Source organism: Ochotona curzoniae, unplaced genomic scaffold (genome assembly GCF_017591425.1).
Source record: "Ochotona curzoniae isolate NIBS_2020 unplaced genomic scaffold, NIBS_Ocur_1.0 contig_3622, whole genome shotgun sequence".
Classification (NCBI taxonomy): domain Eukaryota; kingdom Metazoa; phylum Chordata; class Mammalia; order Lagomorpha; family Ochotonidae; genus Ochotona; species Ochotona curzoniae.
The window spans coordinates 12,618,162-12,642,773 of record NW_024465926.1 but is presented as its reverse complement, the minus strand read 5'-3'; the positions used below and the strand labels follow the sequence as shown (position 1 = coordinate 12,642,773).

The following is a 24,612-nucleotide window of genomic DNA, read 5'->3' as shown; positions in this document are numbered from 1 at the left end:
GAGCAGCTGGGACACAAACTGGTGCGTCTGTAGGATCCCGGTGGATGCAAGGTGAGAATTTAGTCATTGAGCCATCACAAGGGGCTTAGGACTTGTTCTGTTATCTTCCACCCTGTAATTCATCTAAAGCTACTGAAGCCACTCCAGATTAAATTGTTAGATCCCTTCTTCCACTCATAACTTCAACATCCACTGTCTTCATAGCAGGCACTAAGCTTAAGAGACTTACTTGCATCTTATTTGTCACATCAGCTCTATGAAGGATGTGCTGTGCCCTAAAAATTGGACATGAGGAAAATGACATACACAGAACTGAGTGGCTAGCTCGTGGTCCCAAAAAGTAGATACCGGAGCTAGGCTCTCATGGGGGCTCAAATTCTTATTAGAGCAGAATTTCTCATGCTGTTCTGAGTTCTGACAATGCTAAAACATGTTGTTTCTGTCATAATCTACAAATTAAGAATGCATTTATGGGTGGCCTAGTGACTTAAGTCCTTGCTTTAGAAGCACTGGGATCCTATGTGGGCACCAGTTCTAATCTCAGCAGCACCACTTCCCATCCGGCTTCCTGCCTGTGGCCTGGGAAAGCAGTCAAAGATGGCCCAAAGCCTTGGGAACCTGCATCCGCATGGGAGATACAGAAGCAGCTCTGGGCTCCTGGCTTCGGATTGGCTCAGCTCCAGCCAGCTTGGGGAATGAATCAATGGATGAAAGATCTTCCTGTCTCTCCTCCTCTCTCTACATCTGCCTTTCCAATAAAAATAAATCTTAAAAACAAGAAAATACCAGGATGCCACATGGTTACTGATTCATGTTTAAGCTGCTCCACTTCCTATCCAGCTCCCTGCTTGTGGCCTGGGAAAGCAGTCAAAGATGGCCCAAAGCCTTGTGACCCTGCACCCGTGTGAGAGGCCTGCAGGAAGCTCCTGGCTCCTGGCTTTGGGTTGGCTCAGCTCTGCCTTGGGAACTAAACCAGTGGATGGACCCTGTTTCTCTCTGCAAGTCTGCCTTTCCAACTAAAAATAACAACAAAAAATATCTTTAAAAATCAAGACACATTAGCATTTTTAAATGAAAAGTTGCTTCTGAGTTCCTGGTATCAGGAGCTAATAAGCAGAGAACAGACTTGAAACATGTCATTCATTTCTGGTGAGGCCAAATTCAAGTTAGCCCATGGGTGCCATGGTAGTCCAGTAGCTGTCTTTAGTAAAGGCAGGAGAGCTCAAGATCATCGCATGGTAAGTGATACAGGCATCCCCCACATGGTTCTCACTACCTCAGCCATCCTACCTTGACTGACATCAGTTGATTCAGTTAGTCATTAGTCACAGAAGTTACATAGTTCTCCAAAAACCATTTTGCTTGTACACATGCTAAAAAATAACACCAAAGTTACATGAAAAACAAAAATTAATAGAGATCAGCTTCTGACATAGCAGTTCTGATGGTGTTGAAGACACCTGTTTACTAAACAACATTCCAGGGCCAGCACCATGGCATAATAGGCAAAGCTAATGCTACAACACCAGCATCCTGTATGAGTGCCAGGTCAAGTCCCAGCTGCTCCACTTCTGGTCCAGCTCCCTGCTGCTGAAGAAAGCAGCAAATGATCAAAGTGCTTAGGCTCCTGTGCTTGTTCTGGAGACTGGGAAGAAGTTCCTGGCTTCAGACTTTTTCAGCTCTGGCTCTGGCAATTGTAGCCATTTGGGGAGTTAGCCAGTGGGCAAAAGATCTCTCCCTGTACTATGCCTTTTACATAAAAATAAATATCCATAAAAGGACACTTGGGTGCTGGTGTGGTGACATATCAGACTAGTCCTCCACCTGCAGCACCAGCAACATGTATGGGCACTGGTTCTAGTCCCAGCTGTTCCACTTGTTATCCAGGTCCCTACTTATGGCCTGGGAAAACAGCAGAGGTTGGCCCAAAGACTGTGTGACAGACCCTGGAGAAAATCCTGGCTCCTGATCATCCCAACTCTGGCCCTTGTGACAATTTGGGAGTGAACCAGCAGATGGAAAAACTGTCTCTCTGACTCTTCCTCTTTCAAGTAAAAAAATTTTTTTTAAGATTTATTTATTTTTATTACAAAGTCAGATATACAGAGAAGTGGAAAGACAGAAAGATCTTCATATCCAATGATTCACTCCCCAAGTGAGCGCAAAGGCCATGCCACCAGGCCCTCAAGTAAAATAAACAAATCCTAAGTAATAGATAAATAAATAAATAGGGGCCCAGCATGGTAGCCCAGTGGCTAAAGTCCTCACCTTGCATGCACTAGGATCCTATATAAGTTCTTATCCTGGTGGCCCCACTTCCTATCCAGCTCCCTGCTCGTGTCCTGGAAAAGTAGTCAAGGACAACCCAAAACCTTGGGACACTGCACCTGCATGGGAGACCTAGAGGAGGCTCCAGGCTCCTGGCTTCAGATTGGCTGCTTGATGAGTGAATCAGCAGATGGAAGATCTTCCTCTGTCTCTCCTCTCTGTATATCTGACTTCCCAATAAAAATAAATAAATCTTTTAAAAAGACTTTTCTTAAAATACTTTCAAAACAGCTATCTCCCATCCTTTGGTTTCCTCTTTAAATGCCCTCAAGAGCTGAGGATGGGGCAGACCAGATCAGGAGCTACAGATGCAATCTAGGCGTCTCATGTGGATTGCAGGAACTCAACTACCTGAGCCACCACTGCAGCCTCCCAGAGTCCATATTAGCATTCCTGCTAGACAGAAGAGGAACCCGGACTTTATTTGATCTCATATATTCCACTATGTGATTATTGGATTGGACATCCAAGGTTGAGCTTATTCAATTCTTTCCACATTTAATCTATAAGATACTTTAAAAAAATTTTTTTTATTGCAAAGTCAGATATACAGAGAGGAGAGACAGAGAGGAAGATCTTCTGTCCGATGATTCACTCCCCAAGTGAGCGCAACGGCCGATGCTGTGCTGATCCAAAGCCAGGAGTCAGGAACTTCCTCCATGTCTCCACGCAGGTGCAAAGTTCCAAGGCTTTGGCCTGTCCTCAATTGCTTTCCCAGGCCACAAGCAGGGAACTGGATGGAAAGTGGGGCTGCCGGGATTAGAAGTGGTGCCCATATAGGATCCTGGCACTTTCAAAGCAAGGGCTTGAGCCGCTATGCCACTAACCAGGCACAACCTACAAAATAGTCTTAACTACGCACCAAACTCCTTCCTAGAAGACAGTAGTTTGTCTAAATACATAGTTTCATCCTTTCACCTAGAAAGTACCTTCAACTCATCTGTGTTGAAAGGAGTATTATGTCTGATGGCCTGGAAGAATATCAGAGCTAACTGCAACCAGAAGCTCAAATTCTCAGCTCTCCTGGTGTTGGTTGATAGAAAATCAGTAGTACCAAATCGAAAGTGCATTGTTAACAGGTAACAAAAGTATAGAAAATTTCCAGTTTATAACTAATGGATAAATTTTCTTTTTAAAAAGATTTATTATATTTTGATTGGAAAGTCAGATATACAGAAAGGAGGAGAGACAGAGAGGAAAAGATATTCCATCCACTGATTCACTCCCCATATGACCTCAATGGCCAGAGCTGAGCCAATCCGAAGCCAGGAGCCAGCAGATTATTCTGGGTCTCCAACAGGGGGCCGTCCTTGGCTGCCTTCCCAGGCCACAAGCAGGGAGCCGGATGGGAAGCAGGGCTGCCTGGATTAGAACCTGTACCCATATGGGATCCTGGCACTTGAAGGTGAGAACTTTAACCACTAGGCTACCGTGCCAAGCCCCTAGTAAGTTTTAAAGCTTTAGCATTTGTTTAAACCTTGCCTTCTAGCTACGCCAGAGTGAGAAAGGAGAAATTTTCTTGTCCTCAGAGAAAGAACATTATATGAGGAAACTGACAAATTAAGAGGCAGCTTCCATATCATCATTTGACATGGCTTCCTAGGATCAAAATACCCAATACATCAGCTCCTTCAGAATATTTCAACAAACCGCTTTGTGAATACATGCTGAGCTGCAAGTAATGTGGTGCTTAAATTTGAGAGAAGCAAGACTTTAATGAAGAAGGCTACAAGTATGGACAATAATTCTCATTTTTAAAAAAATTACAGAAAACACTTTACTGAAATTTTTGCTAAAAAGACAGTCTTTAAAGATGTCGAAGAGAGACAGCAAGCACAACACAGTACAAAAGGAGGGAATGTTGAATTCCAGTGCAAGACACTAACACAGCACAATTAGGGAAGCGGGCAGAAGCAATCCTTTCACAAAGAATGGAATTGGACATTTATATTTAATCAGCATAAAGGGAGGGAACTGGGAATGAAGGGGGTGCAGCTAAGCTTATCTACAACCACCATTTTATCATAAAACACACTGATTCAATCACATGGGAAGTGGAGGACAAACCTGCCTACACAGCCTTGCAGAGATTAAGAGCCAGTGCCAGTGCAGTCAGGGTCTGGGGCTGATGTCACAACTGGTTTATCAGTTCTTAAAGGGGGTCTGATTCTACCAGGACTGGTCTCTCATCAGCCTGGGCTTCAAACAAACTGAAGAAGTTCCTCTGCATTTGCATTGAAGGCCAAAAGTTTACATTGAACAAGTTCACTCCAAAAAATACTCATGTTGCTGGTTTTAAAAGGTCATAGAGTCATAAATGGTTCCTAATAGACTCCATTTCCTATAAGATTCTACAGATTACCAGGTACTTAAATGAAGGCAAACCACTAAAAAAAAGGAAATACTAATGATATTCTGGCACTGTACAAGTTATGTACCTGTCATCTCTGCCAAGAACATGGGGTGGACTTGGCTTTGCTTCTTAGCTCCATGATCTTTAACAGTGATGAAGTGGAACTGAAACCTCTCCCACACTGATGAAGGTTGCCCCAAATCCTCACCCCAGCCCAGTTTCTGAAAGAAACAGACTATCAGGGGCTATTAACAGGAAGCAAGTTCCTGCAAGTCCTGTGGAAATGAAAGCTTGTTTCAGTCCATGCCAAGTTTTTTCATGGTCCGCCAGCGATCCTTAATCATCACAGCTGTTCGATTAACAAATGGGTAATTTTTAGAAATGGCAGTCCAGTTTCCTTCCCCGTACTTCTGCACACCAGCCTTGACCCACTCACTTTCTTCTACCGTCCACTTCTGCAAAAGAAAACAGAAGACACATTTCAGCAGTCTGTCCACTTACTTGTAACTCCTCCAACACAGTGATAAAATAAGCCAAAGAATCCTAGCTGATGGGGTATCTGTCACTATGGTGAAGATGTCATCTGCAGTGCTGCATCTCGTATCTCAGTGCTTAGGTTTGAGTCCCAGCCCCGCTCCTGATTCTGTCTCCCTGTGGATGCACAAACTGGGAAGCAACAGGTGATAGCTTAAGTAGCTGGGTCCCTGGCCCGCACGTGGGATCCCCAGAGCTCCAAGATCCTCAGCTCTTGTGGGCGTAACAAGAATGAAACAGCAATGGGCAATCTCACTCCTGTCTGTCTTTTCCAACCTTTTAAATGAGGTTGGGAGAAATCCTCAGAGAATAATCTGAACCCAAGAGCAGGGTTTATGCTTTTAAAACATATAGTATAGATAGAAAGTGAACATTGTGGACTAGGTATGTAGTAAATCTCCATGCTGCTATGGTTTGCATCTCCAACTCATATGCACATTTAAACTCTAAAATTGTAAGGTGGTGGTGCTGGAAGGAGAGTCTCAACTCAGTTACAGTGTTGAAGAGCAAGCCTTCTGGAAGGTGATTAGTTCACTGGTATCATGTCCTTGGAAGGTGACCGCCAACAGGAGGGCTGGTTATGTACATCCGAGTCAGGCTTAGCTTTATCTGTGCTTCCTGGCATGCTTTGTGATCAGTCCCTGGCACACACTTGCCATTCTTCAGCCTCAACAGACAGCTAACCCACTGAAGAACACTTGGACTGTGACTCTCTAAAATCATAAGCCAATAAAAATCAGTCCTAAGTAGTCTGTCATAGTTATTGAGTGTGTTTTAGAGTGTGTTTCATCTGTCATGAAAAGCTGTTTATAAAGCTAGTACCAGGAGTGTGAGATCATTTTGTAACTAAAAATGTGAAGGCAACTTTGGAATTAACTGATAGATGTAAGAATTTAGAGGATCAGATCGGGAAAACCTTAGGATGCTATAACCAGTTACTGGCCAGGCTGATGAAGGGCTGGAATGTCTTACAAAAGATCAGCTAAGTGGTTATGACTGAAACACTTATAGAGATGTGGATATGGATAGTAAAGGTCATGCTGATAGGGCTTCAAATGGGAAAAGGATTGGGAAATGAACTAAAAGCCACCCTTGTTAGACAAAGGCAAAGAACCTGAAATTTTGTTTCCATGTACTGGGACCTTGTGGGAGGATAAATTTAAAGATGGTAGACTTGTTTTGCAGAAGAAATTTCAACTAAAAAAATTTTTTTTGAAAGAGTTACAGAAAATTTTATCCATTGGTTCACTCCCCAAATGGCCACAACAGCCAGCACTGGGCCAGGCCTAAGCTGGGAGCCAGGAGTTTCATCTGGATTTCCCACAAGGGTAGCAGACATCCAAAACCTAGGACCATCCTCTGCTGCTGTCTTCAGGCCAGAAAGAGGGAACTGAATTAGACATAGAGCAATCGGTATACAAACTGCAAGCACATGGGATGCCAGCATCTGCTGAGCCACAGCTTTGGGCCAAACGAGATTTCAAGGCAGCATGTGTTCAGGTTGTGGCATGGGTGTTACTGGCCACTGTTAGTAATATAGTAATACTGTTCTACAGTGGCAATCAGGAACAAAAAGGAAAAACCAGAAAGATGAAAATTTGCAGCCTGGCCAAAGAAAGGAAAAAAATCTGTTTAGGATCGGATAATGAAGTAGAGAAATCTCCAGCTGGATTACTGCAGAACAAGGGAGATATGTGCTAACAGGGAAAAATGGGAGAAAGAGCACAGAGATACTCAAAGATTTCCCAGGCTTCCCTTCTATCACAGGCCAGAGGCCTAGAAGGGCAGAACTGTTGCAAAATCCCAAGAAACCTTTAATAACCTTCCTTGGCATTCTTTTCCCTGTGTTCTGCCTGCAAAGCAATCAGTGGCTGCTGCCTTGCTTTAAGTCGGCGCAAGCTAATACTCTTGATGTTTCATCTCCACTACAGATCCTTTTTATATTCCAAATTTAACATGTCTTTCTTGTTTATGGTCCAGAAAGCAGTTTAGGCTTCTGTCCCCCTAGATTTTTCTTCAGTAAAGCAGAAAAACTTAGTTGAAAAAAATCTCAAAAAAAGTTACTGAGTACATGTCTATAAGAGAGGGATCTTATTTTACATCAGCTGTATGTATTGAAAAAGTTCATATAAATTACCTGCTTTCTTGTGCCACTTGTTGTACTATCTTCCTGTGGTACTGCTGAGAAAACATCAAGAGTAGAGTCATTTCAGACTTTACCTTTCACTCCATAAACACACACACACACACACACACACACACACACAATGTCACCAGAGGGAAAACTTGATTCAAAAATCCCAAGATGGAGAAAGATACCTGTGAAGGAGAATTTGTGCCCTTTGTAAGACCAGTCACTTTAGCTCTATAGACTGTGTTTTACTGTATGTGTGTGTTCACTGGCTATTATTATTATTATGATACAAGTTCCATAGGCCCTGGGATTTCCTTCACCCCCTCCCCTGCCCACTGAGTTCCCCTATATTATTACTATAGTACAGTTCTTCATACACAGTCATATGTCCATCATCGCAGGCATGGACAATGGCATCCTATTATCCAGCATCCTATTGTCAAGATACAGTAAACGGTTTCACTGGGATTCCATCTTTGGTCGAGAAGTAGAGATGTATACTGCATTGTATCCTCACCTTTGAATATGACAGTCTACACAATTACTGTACATCCCCTTAAGTGAAAAGCCACAAAACAAAATCAACAACAGGAAAAAAAAAAATTAAAAACACCATGAAGTTGAATAACATGCTGCTGAACGACTAATGTGTTGCTGAAGAAATGAAAATCAAGAATCTTTTTGAAGAAAATGATGCTACTGTATGATCTATGATTCAGTGAAGAACTGAGAAAGTGTTTTCCATGAGATATAGTTTCTGCTGATCTTTGTTGGTGAGATATATCTCCTGAGGGCAACAGACAGATGGGTTTTGTGTTTTTTGAATCCAGTCACTAATCCATGACATTTGATTGATGAGTTTAATCCACTTATATTCAGGGTTAATATAAATAGGTGGTAATTTGGTCCTGTCATTTAGCAATGGGTTGTTTGTTGATTTAGTCTTCTGTTGTTAGTTTACTGGGATATTCTTCACATTTAGCTTTGGTTCTGGTGGGTGCTATTCCTCTTCTCTCTCAAGAGAATATCTTTAAGTATCATTGGTAGGGCAGGTCTCAAAGAGGCATATTCTTTTAACTTTTTTTTTTTTTTTTTTTACTATGGAAGAATTTTATTTCATTTTCAAAGACAAAGGAAAGTTTTGCTGGGTACGTTATTCTGGGCTGACAATTTTTTGCTTTTAGAATCTGAAATATGTTGCTCCATTCTCTTCTGGCCTGTAGAGTTTCCTGTGAGAGATCTCCTGTGAATTTAATTGGCATTCCTTTATATGTCAATGATTTTCTTTTCATGTGCACATTTAAGGATCTTTGCTTATGTTCATTTGAACCACGCTTGATTATCATATGTCATGGTGAAGATCACTTTGGGTCAAACCTGTTGGGAGTTCTGTGACCCTCCTGGATGTTGTTTCCCAATTCTTTCTCCAGATTAGGGAAATTTTCTTTTATTGTTTCATTAAATACATTTTTGAACCCAGCTTTTCTTTCTGCACATTCTGGAACTCCTATAACTTATATTTGGCCTTTTAATAGTGTTTTTTTAATTCTTGAATACTTTTTTTAGTTTGGCCCAGCTCTGCTTCCAGTTTTTTGGTTGTTTTCCCATTGTGACAAAAGATATCTTCCAATTCTGACATTGTTTTTCTGCCTCATTCATTCTGTTATGGAGACTTTCCACTGAATTTTTAATTTGCCCTATTACATCCTTCATTTCCAATAATTCAGCTTGAATTTGTTTCAGTGTTGCCCTTTCCTGTGTGACGTTCCTTAAATTCCTTGAACTCCTGTATGTGCTTCTCATTGTTGATAAGAAGCTTTACAGTGAGTTTTCTGAATTCTGTATCCCCCATTTTCTCAATGTATTCCTCCGTTAACTCTGAGGTTGGCAAAAGCTTTTGCTCCTCTGCAGAGGAGTCTAGAGTAATATTCATTGTGCCTCTGTTTTCTTTTGCTCTTGGTCACTGTGCTTCTGGTTAGCAGATTCTTCTCCTAAGGGTAGATTTCTAAGCTGTGTCACCTACAGGTCTACAATTTGATTTTATGTGGTTGGTACACGGCTCTTTGTTTGCAATCACCCATGGCACTCACTCCAGCAAATTTCAGGTCTGAATTCTTATGTTAGACTTCCACCATGGTCTCCGTAGCTCCAGCTCCTGGCTCACCAGTCTCCACCTCCTGTGATACCATTGCACTGTTGTCTGTACAAACGTTCTCCCACTTCCAGTTCAAGTAGTTCCTAGGATTGGGGAGATACCAGGTGTCCTATATAGCTGGGTTGTTGGTGGTGATCTTGCTGGAACCTATTGGCTGTTAGGTCTGAGGGCGACAGGGACCTATTTTGACCCATACGATTCCATAGTCTGTATTTTTTCTCTGTGGCACCAGTGCAATGTACCGATTTCAGTGAGTTCTTGCTGAGGTCAGCGCATGTACAGTTTACTGTTATCCCTGAAGTCTCAAAGCCTTTGCCATACTGTACAAAATGATGTCTGATGTGCCACTGCTAGAGTTCTTGATCTGCTAGCTATCAGGTCTGTGAGCTACCTGGATCTATTTTGGGTGGAACCTGTAGGATGCCTCATTGTTTCAATTCACTGAGCCAGAAATTAGTTCATTCCCAGCTTAGCACAAGCGCAGTACTGTCCCATACCCTTTGCCTTCCTACACAAAATGGCACCTGATTCGGCTCTAGGGGAAGGACTGGGCTGTGAAATCTACCCTGTTCCCACACTGCCTGCTTGGGATCTGCTGCTCTGTCTCTGTTCCTGGTCAAATGAAACAAACCAGTAAGACAGGCAATTCTTTGTCTGGGTTCACCTGCTGAGCTCCCAGTGAATTCCCCTTCCCACCTTGTTGCTGGTGGAGTTCTGGCTACCAGTGGAGTTCAGATGGCTGCTTGAATACTGAATACTGCTGGGGTATCAGTCACTGCAACACTACATTGCTATGTCTGCAGATTCTTCTGTCAGTCTCCAGATGCCTCTCTGCTGTCGTTCTGTTCTCTCCTATTTCCTGGAATGTGCCCTCTCTGCTTCACACTGGCTAATGTTTCTCCATCTGTTTAAATGTGTGCTTACCCTATCTGCCATCCTGATTCTCTGACACTGGTTAATGACAGGTTTTTGTCTAGAAAAGATATTATTTTCTAAAATTACTAAGGGATTATGATTTTTTTTTGTAAAATTACTTTATTGGACCCTAGTTTGTGTTCTGCTCCACCACCCATCCAGCTCCCTACCTGTGGCCTGGGAAGCTGGTAGAGGATGTTCAAAACCTTGGGACCCTGCACCTACATGGGAAAAAAGGCTCCTGGCTCCCAGTTCTCAATCAGTTCAGCTCTGACCGTTGCAGCCATGTGGGGTGTGAACAGTGAATGAAAGATCTTTCTCTCTGTCTCTTCTTTTCACTGTAAATCTGCATTTCCAATAAAAATAAATAAATCTGTAAATATTTTTAAATTTTATTTAGTTGACAAAGAGAGGAAGAAGCAGATCTGCCATGCACTTGTTCACTCCCAAATGGCCACAATAACCACAGTTAGGCTGGTCTGAAGCCAGGAACTTCTTCCAGGTATACCCCAAACATGCATGGACCCAAGCAATTTGGCCACCCTCTGCTGATTTTCCCAGGCCATCAAAAGGGTGCTCTAGGGGAGGTGGAGCAGCCAGGACATGAACTGGCCTCTACACAGAATGCTGGTATTACAGGCAGCAGCCTTATCTACTATTCTACAACACTGACCTGTCATTACTTAAAATTTATTTTCACTTTATTATTATTAAATTTATTTTTATTGGAAAGGTAGATATACAGAGAGAAGGACATACAGAGAGAAATCTTCTGTCTGCTGGTTCACTCCCCAAGTGGTCACAACAGCCAAAGCTGAGCCAATCTGGAGCCAGGAGCCAGGAGCTTCTTCTAGGTCTCCCATGCTCCCATGGAACAGCCAGAACACAAACCGGCACACAGATGGGATCCTGATGCTTGGAGGTAGAGGATTAGCAAATAGAGCTATGGTGTGGTATCCTTCACTTTATTTTTTATAAGTTTATCTGTAGGGCCCAGCACAATGGCCTAATGACTAAAATCCTTGCCTTACCTGCGGGGATCCCATATGGACGCTAGTTCTAATCCCAGCAGCTCCACTTCCCATCCAGCTCTTTGCTTGTGGCCTGGGAAAGCAGTTGAAGACGGCCCAAAACCTGAGGACCCTACCCTGGAGGAGGTTTCTCGCTCCTAGCTTTGGGTTAATGTAGCTCCAGCCGTTGCAGCCGCTTGGCGAGTGAATCAGCAGATGGAAGATCTTTCTCTCCATTTCTCCTAATCTCTATATATCTAACTTTCCAATAAAAATAAATGGCACAGTAAATGGTTCATTTCTCAAATGTCCACAAAATTCAGGGCCAGGTCAGGTTGAAATCAGGAGTCAAGGATTGCATTTGGGTCTCTTCTGCAGGTGGCAGGTACCCAAATACTTGGGCCATCATGTGCTGCTTCCTAGGGTGTATATTGGCTGGAAATAAAACTGGAAGTGGGGCAGCCAGGACTGGAACTAGGCAAACAGCAAGATAACCACGATGCCAAAAACCTATACCAAGACTGTCATATTTAAAATTATAACACATTTATGTATCTATATGTGTATGTGTATTATAAATGACATATCTATAATTTCTGCTTTAGGACTCCCTACCAGCCACTGCTTTTATATAACAGTTTTATTTATTTAAGCTAGAATCTTCAAAACATTATTCATTTTTTTAAAGGTTCATTCATTTGGGCCTGGCGCAGTAGCCTAGTGGCTGAAGTCCTAGCCTTTCACACCTAGGATCTTACATCGGCGCCAGTTCTAATCCTAGTTGTTCCATTTCCCATCCAGCTCCCTGCTTGTGACCTGGGAAAGCAGTAGAGGATGGCCCAAAGCCTTGGGACCCTGAACTTGTGTAGGAGGCCTGGAAGAAGCTCTGGCTCCTGTCTTTGCATCAGCTGAGCTCCAGCTGTTGTGGCCCCTTGGGGAGTACACCAGCAGACAGAAGATCTTTTTTCTGTATCTCCTGGGAAATGGAACAGCCTCAACATGAACCAGCACCCTTATGACGGTGGATACAAGGTGAGATCTCAAATCTGCTTCTCATCCTAGACAAGAGCGCACATTTCAGGCTGGCATTGTGGCACAGGTTAAGCCACTGCCTGTTTTGCCAGTATACCATTACTGGGGCCAGTTAAAGTGCTGTTCCACTTTGATCTAGCTCTCTGATAATGTGTGTGGAAAAGCAGCAGAGGATGATGGCCCAATTACTTGGCCTCTGCAATCACATGGAAGAACTGGAAGAAGCTTCTGGCTTTGGCTTGGCTCAGCCTAAGTCATTTTGGTAAACCAACAGGTGAAGGATCTCTTCTTTTTCAAATAGATAAATAAATCTTAGACAAAAACAAGGTCTCAAAAACATGCCCCAAGAGCACAGGCACTGACCTTCCAGTTAACTGTCTACATATGGTACCTGCGTTTGATCCCCAGCTCTAGCTCCTGTCCCACTTCCAGCTACTGCAGACCCTGTTAGGCAATGTGGATGAATAACGTAACTGAGTTCCTGATACCCTGTAGATCTAGCTTGAATTCAGCTTCAGCCCCACAAGGAGGTTTAGGGAGCTGTTAGGGCACTGGGAGAGTGACCAGCAAAGGGGAGCTCCCTGTCTGTCTCTTACATAAAGAGTAAAAATTTTAAAGGCCAGATGGTCACAGCAGAGTGTGTAAGTACAAAATAGATACCATTTTATGACAATAGGAGCCATTTAAAAGGCTGCAAAAAGAAAAAAAGCAATGTTGCATAAACTGAAACTTGCTGTGTACCTGAACAGACATCTGTGTCCTAGCAGCAGCTGCGATCCAGTGAAGAAGATGGCTCTAGCAAAGAGATGCCTAGGGGGCAGGCTAGTTTTTTTTGTTTGTTTGTTTTAAACAGTGCTGAGTATTGCCTGTGGCAGCAGCAGATTTTAAGCTGACATATCTAGACTTCACTGCACGTACCTGTTTCCTAGATCTTTCATCCTATTGTTTTAAAAGATTTAGTATCATTTTGATTATTTTCTGTTACTTCATCCATTCTCCATATGATCTTGATCTTAGCTATATTTCTGCCAACTAAGATACTTTCTAAGGACAAAACCTTTGGGACTGGCAAAGATCTACTGTTGCTATGTTACCAAAGATTTTAGAACCTCTCTTCCCCCCCCCCCGCCCTGCAGATTAAGATTTAACATTTAAAAATTGCCATTAGAAGAAATATGTAGTGGGAGAGATTCTAATACAAATACTATGAAGTTTAGAATAAATTGTGGAAGAGTTAAGTTTCTTAAAAAAAAAATTTCTATTGAACTGGTAAAATGGAGGGAATGACCCTTCCTATTTCTTCCAATTAAGGAACTTTAAGAAGAACGTCAACTACAATTAAATCTCATACTTTTTATTAAAATAAAGTTAGGAATCTTTTTCAATCATAAAGTGTTACTTTGAGTTTGGTTTAGTGAGAAAGGACATAAACCTGACTCCTCATCAATTAAAATGATTTCAGGTCTTAATAACCTTCTTAATTTTTTTCAAGCTTAGGTACAGCAATTTCTAGAACATAACTAGTATGGTAACATACTCTGTAATTCAGCAAACATTAAGGAGTTGCCAAGGCAAATCTGCTGCTTACCCTGAACATGAAACAGTTTGTCCTCTTCCGTCCAGGTGTCTTTTTCTTCCACCCCATTAGAGCTGTTCCACTTGCCTTTGGGTACTCTGAAGATCAAGGAGAGGACAAGGTATAAGCAGTCATTCCAGTACACCCCATGCTGCCCTCAGCTCTCTCTGGCCTTGTCCTGCTGTTGGCTACATGTGAGGTTCCTTTATACACAGTTCCAAATCCACTCACCCTCTTCCTTGACTGGCCAGGCATCTCCATGGTAACATCCCCAAGGTTGAAGGCCCACTGCTAAAACTCAGCACAAAGCACATCACCACAACCCAGAAAATTTTTTCCAACTTTTCTGAGTGGTTTGGACTCTTAAAGTTCTTGGCATTCTTCCAACCCATAAGGTACAAACTTCTTCACACACATGCCCTATTCCATCTCTGGATAGCCTTCATAAATTCCTCTAGGTCATATTCATCAGAAATTTGTTAGCCTTTCCTTTCCAAAGCCACCAGAACAAGTGTGCTAAAATGACTACATCACTACAGTCCAGGATGGCTTCTCCCTTCATGAACAGAACCTAGATGTCTTTACGGGGGCTTCCGGAACATCCAGTCTGCTCCCCCTCCACTCCTCGATACAGATCATAGCCCCCTGTTCTTCCTCCTATAAGCTCTGCATGTTCCTGCTCTCTATGTCACAGTCCCTTTACCTGCGAGTCCCTTCCTTGCAGGGGAGTCCTAGCCCTTCTCCAAGGCTGTCACTCTCAAGAGAGCTTCCTTACTTTCAACCATAACAAGCCTATGGTCCTCACTCCTCCATCCCATGACACAGGCATTCCCTTAATACACAATTATTGCACAATGTGCCTGAACTATGAGCTTCTTAGAGGCAGAGGCCATAACACCTAGACATAGTCACACACACCCTGTAACTAAGGCAATACTGGAACGGTCCAAGAACTGCACAGGAATTACAACAACAAAGACTAAATAAGCAAGCAAGAATCCTTCCTCTGAGCATGAGATGTTAAGTACTCAAGTGTAGCCCACGAAAAGACCCTCCAATTGAAAAAAATACCCAAACCCAAATTAAGTGAAAACAGTGATCTATCTGTTCTAATCGGCTGGTCTCAAGAACACGAAAATATTGTTTACAAAACAGAAATGTCTGAATTAAGAGTTTTGGATAAAGAACAAGTTAACCTGTAGAAGCTGACCAAGGGAATAGACAAATTTCTTCTTCCACACAAAAAGAAACTTATTTTTAATACTCTTTTGGGTATTTTGCACATAAGTAATGAAAACTAGTAATAGCCTCAAAAAACAAAACAAATTCCTCCAGCTTCATTCAGTTTTTTAATGATGTTATTTATGCAAGTATTGAGACAAATGGTGGACTCTTCTGTTTTGAATTTGGAACATACTCCCCAAAATGTTGAAAATATTTTAAGACAAAGAGAAAAAAATCACATGTGGTTTTTCCCTCTTCTACATATTACTGAGTGTTGTTATTTGATAAATGGAAGTCAGAGATAGGACTACAGTTTGTTTTCTATCTACTTAGCTCTGTGCTAACATAAAATCAACTTGGATCCCTTGCTCAGCTATTCTCTGCAGCCGTCGCAGCTCACTCCTGCCTTCTGGGCATTATCACTTGCACAGGTGTTCTGGTACATATCTGAAGGCCTTCAGATGATGGCGTCTCACTGACTGCTGAGGGTGGAAGGAGCTGAGACCAGGCCTCTGAACTGTTGGTGGCTCTGTGGTCCCAGGCAGCTTGGGCTCCTCACTAACCAAGGGTCTGCCAGGAGCCACCAAATTAGTCTGTGGCTGCTGGCTTGTGACAATTGGGAGACTAAAAAATGCCTTTACATCCTTAAAGAGTTGCAGGAATAAATTTTAAAAAGGAACATGAAACAGAATAATTATGTGGCCCGCAATGCCCCTGCTGGCCTTTCATAGTTGTGGGTCATCTCTAAAAACGTGAGAATCCATATTGTGTTACCTTGCTACATGGAAGGTTTTATAAGACAAAACCTAGGACCCAAAGCCCTGACCTCCAGTGGTTCTGCCTACTAGCCTTCCCCTCCTGACTGCAGTGTCCCCAATTCTTCAGGTCCTCCCTGCTTGCCTGGCCTTGTCTTCAGCCTGCATTACCTCAGTGCCTGTCCTAAAGCACTCAGGGACAGCTTATCAGGCTTCAAATTAATTGTATTATATTGTATTGAGTTATCTAAAGCAAGGTCAGAAGCATGAGGCTGTTTTCTTTTTTGTTAATATTCCACAGGTATTTGTGACATGACGCCTGGTTTCAGAGCCTTGGCCTGACAGACGACATGAGAAAACCGAGATCTGGCACCGAGACCCATGCAGACTGTTCTTCCCATATGCTGCCTTCTTCCATCACACATACAACAGGTAACCTTTCAGAGCACTTCCTACTTCTTAGGCTTGTGTGGCAGGAGTCCCCACCACTAGGAACCCTGCCATGCTCTGGGACCTGCTCAGCCTTACCCACTCAGCATCTGCTCCTCTGTGAGCTTGCTTCACTCAACTGCTGAGTGAGCACAACTTGTCTTTCTCCAAGCTCCTAGGGCACCTCACATACACTTCCTTTAAGAGTAGGGATCAGAGGATTCCTCTTCCTGTAAAGGACCACAAAACATGCCCAGCACTGAAAGCAGCCATAGTCATTCTGTAATTGATAGGTGTGGCTGTGTTCCACTAAAACTTTATTTGCACAGACAGGTAGTGGGTGGACTTGGCCCAAGGGCCATAGTTTGCTAACCCCTGCATCCAAGTACCCGTCATACTTCAAACCTTGATATATGAGAGGTGGGTGTATCTGGAACTTTCACAGATCCTATTTACAAAAGCATTGCAATCCTGAAACTTCTCATTTCCTCACCCGTTCATGAAGACTAAAACCTACACCCCACAGGACTGCTTCAAGAGGTAAATGTATTAAATAGTGTATGGAGTTATATCTGCTGCCCATCATTTGTGACTTACTTCCAAATGGCAACTCAGTACACACAGTAAAGTCTGTACCAAAGTATAAACCAAGGCCCTGATGCCACAGCCCACTGAAGTACCACACAACACATGCCAGAGCACAGGTCCCCAAACAAAAACACAGTGTAGAGACGGCAACAGCCTTGAGAGACCAGCAAGCTGGGTCACTTACACAATGTTGAATGGGGCAGAGTTCAACGAACTAGCAGAATTTTGAAAGGCAACTTGGTGTATATGGCTTATAAGCTTTGAGTTTCTGTGTGAAAGCTGACTTACTTAAAAGAATCCCAGTGGGCCCAGCACAGTAGCCCAGTGGCTAATTTCCTCACCTTGCATGCCCAGGGCATACTCCCTGCTTGTGGCCTACTAAAGCAGTTGAGGACAGCCCAAAGCCTTGGGACTCTGCACCCACATGGGAGACCTGGAAGAGGCTCCAGGCTCTTGGCTTTAGATTGGCTCAGCTCCAGCCATTGTAGCCATTTGTAGAGTTAACCAACAGATGAAAGATCTTTCTTTTTCTTTCTCCTTCTCTGTGTAAATCTAACTTGCCAAGAAAAATAAATCTTAAAAGCAAACAACAACAACAAAAACCCACCCTGAAAGCCCTTTGTCACTCTCAGCTGTGATTTCAAGTGAGGTAAGGACTCTTCTGAACCCTCCTCATCTACACAATGGGCTAACATATCACCTCACAGAAAAAGGAATACAGAAATTCAGTGACATTTTACATGAAAGTCCTTGACCCCAGAAAGCACTTAACAAGTTTCTTTTCCCTTGGAAGGACAAATGGGATTCAGACAAGTAATGGAGGGATGCCAGTTTGCTGTGAGGAATGAGAAGTGCAAGTAGAGTGGCAGAACAAACACAGCGTATTCCAGAGAGAAGCAGATCAGTTTGCCTGGAGGAAGGATCCACATAGGGCATAGAGGACAGGAGAACTCAGAGCCAGGCTGGGAGTCACAATGGGAGCAACACACTAGCCACCATCCCAGAGCACCTAGCACAGTGTGGGAGATCAGCATACAAGTACTGAATCTGCCAAGCTTCAAATGCTCACAAAAGGTACAAAACTATAAATATTCATTAGTCACTTTTAAGGATCAAGGCATAAGATGACCCAATTCAAATAAGTTTCTTTTACAAACAAGACTAATATTTATAGTTAAGGCACTCAGATGTTTGCTAAAAACAAAAGCATCGACGAGTAGGAGGTTCTGAAACCTTTCCATCCTCACCCCTGCCCTAGTGTAATGGATGGGAGCCTCCCAAGTCTCATTCTAGCAGTCTGAGCACAACTTGGTGGTAACTGAGCTGAGTTACTTCATCCATAGAAGTAATACTAGGGCCAACCAGGACCACCAAGCCCCAAAACTGCTACAAGTAAGTTCTTCATACTTGGAATTCTTCTCCCTGGGGCGGGGCTGGTTGAGAGGCATGGGCTTGGGTGGTGATGCAGGAACGGTCTCCTGGGAAGAAGTGAGGCCTGTGCTTGGTTCAGTGCTCTGGCTGTCCTCTTCCAAAACCAATCTGCTTATCGTCATGCGCTTGGTCTTGGGCTGCAGTTCTGAGCCGCCCTCACCCTCTGCAGGGGCTGAACTTTCATTTTCATCTTTTCTTGGTCTTTTAGTTTTGAGGGCTGATGATGGTGAGGTCACTCGATTAGGAAGTACCAAATCCTTCTGGTCCAGTTTTGAGAAGGCTGCATCAGAATCCTGTGCACCAGACAGAGCCTTGAAAGCTGCCTTCAAAGCTGTGATTCCAATGGTGGTGGGAGTGTTCTGTAGCTGCCTGCAAATAAAGCAGACACAAAAGTCAGCGTCACCACTAATGATGTGTACAGGCAAGAGCCTCAACTTCTTTTGGAAGGTGAACTTCTAGTTAGAGAAGAGCCATCAAGCTGAAATTCCCCATTTAAGAGGTACCAGCAGGGCCCATCATGGTGGCCTAGTGGCTAAAGTCCTTGCCTTGAATGCACTGGGATCCCATAAGGGTGCTGGTTCATATCCTGGCTGCTCCACTTCCCATCCAGCTCTCTGCTAATGGTCTGGGAACGCAGCAGAGAACAGCCCAAAGCCTTGGGACCCTCCACCTGCGTGGGAGACCCAGAAAAAATTCCTGGTTCTTGGATCAGCTCTGCTCCAACTGCTGCAGCATCTTGGGGAGTGAACCAGCCAATGGAAGATCTTTGTCTCTCCTTCTTTCTGTAAATCTGACTTTCCAATAAAAATAAATAAATCTTAAAAAAAAAAAAAAACAACAACAGAACAAGCTGATGAAGACTTCTCTTTTCTCTGTAACTCTTTCAAAAATATAATTCCTTTAAAAATAGAGGACAGGGGCCCGGCGCGGTGGCGCAAGTGGTTAAAGGTCCTCGCCTTGCACGCCCGGGATCCCATATGGGCCCCGGTTCTAATCCCGGCGGCCCCGCTTCCCTTCCAGCTCCCTGCCTGTGGCCTGGGAAAGCAGCGGAGGACAGCCCAAAGCTTTGGGAACCTGCACCCGCGTGGGAGACCCAGAAGAGGCTCCTGGCTTCGGATCGGCATAGTATCGGCCCGTTGCGCTCACTTGGGGAGTGAATCATCGGACGGAAGATCTTCCTCTCTGTCTCTCCTCTCTGTATATCTGCCTTTCCAATGAAAAAATAATAAAAATAAATCTTTAAAAAAAAAAAAAAATAGAGGACAACATAGATGATTGGAACTAGCTTTACATCACCTTTATTTAGAGCAGCTCCTACTTAAAGTGAGTGCAAATAAAGATTTTAAGATAAAATAAAACAGATAAGCTGTGTTATGCAGTATAAACTAAAATGAAGAAAATCTTAAAGCAACTCTAGCCAATGATATTTCCTCAGAAGCCTCTTGAGGCTTTTTGCCACCCAGACCTTTTTGTGTATATAGACAAAAGCACTTTGTCTTCCCATCATGTGTAAACTCTGGTTGATGCCACGTGGGCCACCAAAGCATCAACCAGCAATCTCACCTGAAAATCCAGACTCATCTAGCCTGCCCACTCCAGCTGTGCTGTGCAAGAAATAAGCCTGCTCTCCATTCTATCTCTTCACTACAGTGTATATAGAATCTTGAGAATTGTCCCAAGTAAGAAGAGTGCACACAGCCTTAGAACAATGAAAAACTGCCTTTTCACCCATCTTTGGAACAGCTAACGCATGTGATGTCTAGACTATTAAGAGAGGGAGACACTGGCAGCATACAATCCAGAACGAGCTGACAGATCTGTCCTGCTGACTTGATCATGTGAAGTTGTTTGTACTGATTTTTCCCTAATAGACTGTCAGTATTCAAAATTGAGAAATCTCATATAGAAAACCTAAGCATCTCACAAAAAACTTGAACAGTGGAAGTTTGGACATTCTTGGTCATTTTCTGAGGGTATTACAAACTGAAAAGCCTGTCTTCTGCGGTCACCAGTCCCATCCCAGACTTGCTTTCACTTGCCCCATCTCATGTGAATATGGAGAAAGATATTGCAAGTCCTCGCCCTCTCAATCTCTTTCTGTATCACTGTGTCTTTTCCTCCCCGCCCCCCCCCAAAAAAACAAAGAGCAGACCCTGCTCAGTTTTCACCTAGAGCCCAGCAGGCATTGCCCTCACCTGGCAGGTCCTCTGGGGGGTTTTCCCACAGGCTCAGGTGGTGGCTGTTTGCCTTTCACTGTACTTGAAGCAGCAGACTCAGACTTCAAAGCCTTTTTGGCCATCTGGGAAATAAATGATGTCATCAGGAAGAGGAAGATACAGGACTTATAGTAATTCTCCATATTCACCATGTAAACAAGTTCAATTACAAATTCAATTAAGAATCATCTCAAATTTCTTTCATTCTTTCCTCAGAAAGCATAAACATACCCAAAAATGATTCACAGTGTTCTATACTGAAAGAGAACTTGGCCCAACATGGTAGCCGAGTGGCTAAATCCTTACCTTGCATGCACCGGTACCCAATATGGGCGCTGTTTTATATCCCAGCTGTTAGACTTCCCTTGCAGCTCCTTGCTTGTTTGTGGCTTGGGAAAGCAGTGAAGGATGGCCCAAAGCCTTGGGATCCTGAACCTGCATGAGAGACCCAGAAGCTCCTGGCTCCTGATCGGCTCAGTTCTGGCCTTCAGCCACTTGGGGAGTGAACTAGCCAATGGAAGATTTCTGTGTCTCCTTCTCTGTAAATCTGTCTTTCCAATATAGATAGATAGATAGATAGATACAACTCTGTTTGAGAGACACTACCCATCTTCACCTTGTAAGGATATTTCATCTTTTGGATACCAAATAATGACATGATTGTATGTACTCCACACTTCTATACCACCCAGTCAGCTCTGACCAAGTTTTTTAAACTATTTATTTTTATTGGAAAGGCAAATTCTACAGAGAGGAGGATACACAGAGAAAGATCTTCCATCTCGTAGTTCACAAATGGCCACAAGGTCTGGAGATGAGCCGAGCCGATATGAAGCCAGGAGCCAGGAATTTCTTTTAGGTCTCCCATACGGGTGCAGAGTCCCAAGGCTTCTGGCCTTCCTCTACTGCTTTCTCAGGCCACAAGCAGGGAGCTGGATGGGAAGTGGAGCAGCCAACACATGAACTAACACCCACAGGGGATGCTGGCATTTACAAGTAAATTAGCCAGGTGAGTCATTGTGTAGGCCCCTAATCAATTTCTGATTTAGGTACACCTGGGGTTATGTTCACAAGTAAAAACTTACGTTTAGTTTTCAAACTTAAGGTAATGCATATTTACAATAATGTCTTTTACTTTATATACAGTTATTTTTACAACTGTTTAGACAAGTATATTTTACCTCATCAACTTGAAAATCCTGACACCCAGAAACATTCTTGTTCCACCTGTCTCCTTCTGACTTGAATTTTATTTCCAATCAATCCAATGTCATTGAATTTCAGGTATATTTCTTTTTCTCTGTAATGTGTTGGGTTTTGCTTTCCTCCTCCTTTTTTTTTTTTCTTAAAGGTTCATTTATTTGAAAGAGTTAAGGAGAGGGGGAGATGGAGACAAGAAGAAAGATCCTCCATCCCCTGATTGAATTCCGGAATGGCCATTAATAGCCAGGGATGGGTCTCCCTTGTGGGTGTAAGGATTCAAGCATCTGGCCAGGCTGTAAGCAAGGAGCCAGATCAGAAGTGCAGCGGCTGGGATTCAAACTGGCTAGATTGGGTGCTAGAGTTACAGGAAACAATTTAACCCACTGTGCTGTTCTGGTCCAAAAGCCAATGCCAGGATACTTCCCAGTCACCTGCAACGTCACGAAAAGGATCCCAGCTCAGACTCAAGCGTTCTGACACTTTTTCTATGAATATCTCAAATTACCCACTTTGAAAAATAATTTGAAACTTGCCAAATTGCTAGCATCAACACTAACACTATCCCAATATGGACCTGGCAGATTTACTATTAGGATATTTCAACATTCTCAAAAAAATTTTGTATCTATTAAAAAACAAAACCTCACTTTCTCTCAGCATGCCCTGCTCACATCCACTATCTAGGACAACCTGTTCTATTTCTCCCTAGTGCTGTCCTAAGCTTCGCAGCTTCCATTCTCCGCTCAATTACAAAATTTTTCATTTAGCTTGTTTTGATCTTGTCATGCTTCCAGTCATACCTTTATCCACACCATGATTTTTTTCTTAGTGTTTATTTATTTGAAAGTCAGAGTTATATGTAGAGAGAGTCTACCCCCTAGATGACCACAACAGCCAGCACTGGGCCAAGGCATTCATTTGAGTCTCCCAGATGTACCCCCTGCTCTTCCTGTAAATCCCATTACACTGCATCTACCAAGTTACCCATTCTCCAACATTTAGCTCAAATTCTACCTCCTTTGGGAACCACAACTGACTCGAAATGAACATTCTACTTTAACCCCAGTAAGTTAATTACATGCAGAAGAGCTAAAAATGGGAGGTGAGGGAGATAGCACCTTGCTTTTTTATTTCTAAGACATTTAATTAAGGAAGATAGCGCATGTGCAGATAATGCAAAGTTTTTCACACAATAAGTCTTTTCACTTCTGATTTTCTCCTTCTTTGCACAAGCTCAGGGGCACACCAGTGGTGGGAGGAAAGAAAGGTCAAGCACACCGTGAGGAGGTAGGGCTCTGTGTCGTCCAGGTGGCTCTCCAGGAAGCGCAGCATCTTCTGTTGGAAGGTCTCATAGGAAAAGTTCTGGATAACAGGGTGGGCCAAGTTCTTTTCTCGAATAATGTTCAGGAGATCATTTCTCATCTTCTACACAGAAAATCAGCCATTTGTAACACGAGAAAGGAAAAGAAAAATCCAGCAAAATTTGAGTGATGATGAGAGAGAGAGAATGCTGTCAGCTGGGACACACATATAAAGGGAAGCCCAGCACAAAGGACTGGTCAGTAAATTAAGAGTTCAGCCACAATAAGTTATTTTGCAGCTATAAAAAGGGATTTTAAAAAAGTTCTTTGTGTGCTAACAGAATAATCTCCAAGGTATAGCAGTTAAATATATACATACACACACATATGTTCAGATTAGTATGAAGAATATACTGTCACATATGGGAGTCTAAAGACAGAGAAGATGCATCTGTGCACTCATGTCTACACACACACACACACTCAGTAAGGGTCAGAGACGAATTTTCATGGAGGTTTTTGCTTACACTTTTTGAACATTGTTATTATGTGGCATATTACCCTTCGAAAAAATAAAGATTGGGCCCAGCGCAGTAGCCTAGCAGCTAAAGTCCTCACCTTACATGCACCGGGATCCCATATGGGCGCCAGTTCTAATCCCGGCCGCCCCGCTTTCCATCCAACTCCCTGCTTGTGGCTTGGGAAAGCAGTCGAGGACGGCCCAAAGCCTTGGGACCCTGCATCCACATGGGAAACCTGAAAGAGGCTCCAGGCTCCTGGCTTCAAATTGGTGCAGCTCCACCCGTGGCGGCTGCTTGGGAAATGAATCATCGGACCGAAGATCTTCCTTTGTCTCTCCTCCTCTCTATACATATCTGACTTTACAATAAAATAATAATAATAATAAAAAGAAAAGAAAAAATTAACAGCAGGGGGCCTACATAGCTTCTACCAGTAGGTCCTCATGAAAGCGGAATCCCAGTCTGCGGGATCAGCATGTATCTAAACAGGACAGAAGTGTTAACAAAACCCGTCAGCCTCCCAGGGTGTGCTGACGGCCAACAGAAGTGTTCTGTCACAAACCAAACAGAAACAAGGCAAATAAATGAATGGCTTGTGTAAGTTTGCTTAAGGAAAAATAAATTCTAACAAACTAACCTTACAGCGAATTATCATGGACATAAATGGCAAGTGTGGCATATTTAAAGACTACGTGGATAAAATTCCTCACAAAGAAATGATGGATTTAAGTCACAAGAACAAAAAGATACCAAACTTACCTGAGTTGTGGGGTCCTTGGACATGTGTTTTTTCAAAATTTTTGAAGCTTTTTCAAATTCTTTGTTTTTGATACAAATAATGACAGCCTAAAAAAAAGCGGGGGGTGGACTTTCTTTTTACTTTTGCAATAACAGGTGTAATCAAAAT

General features: G+C 43.0%; 1 protein-coding gene across 1 annotated transcript in view; it reads right to left on the bottom strand.

Moving 5' to 3' along the window:
• Positions 1-4,027: 4,027 nt before the first annotated feature.
• TERF2 (telomeric repeat binding factor 2) overlaps positions 4,028-24,612 on the bottom strand; it is a 31,469-nt gene continuing 10,884 nt past the window's right edge. The window contains exons 5-11 of the mRNA XM_040982166.1: positions 24,465-24,551; positions 23,162-23,308; positions 20,660-20,763; positions 18,441-18,833; positions 14,050-14,135; positions 7,353-7,396; positions 4,028-5,136 (exon numbers count right to left, since the gene is read on the bottom strand). Of these exons, the coding sequence (XP_040838100.1) occupies positions 4,978-5,136; positions 7,353-7,396; positions 14,050-14,135; positions 18,441-18,833; positions 20,660-20,763; positions 23,162-23,308; positions 24,465-24,551 (1,020 nt within the window). The 3' untranslated portion in view covers positions 4,028-4,977. The remainder of the gene's footprint in view (positions 5,137-7,352; positions 7,397-14,049; positions 14,136-18,440; positions 18,834-20,659; positions 20,764-23,161; positions 23,309-24,464; positions 24,552-24,612) is intronic.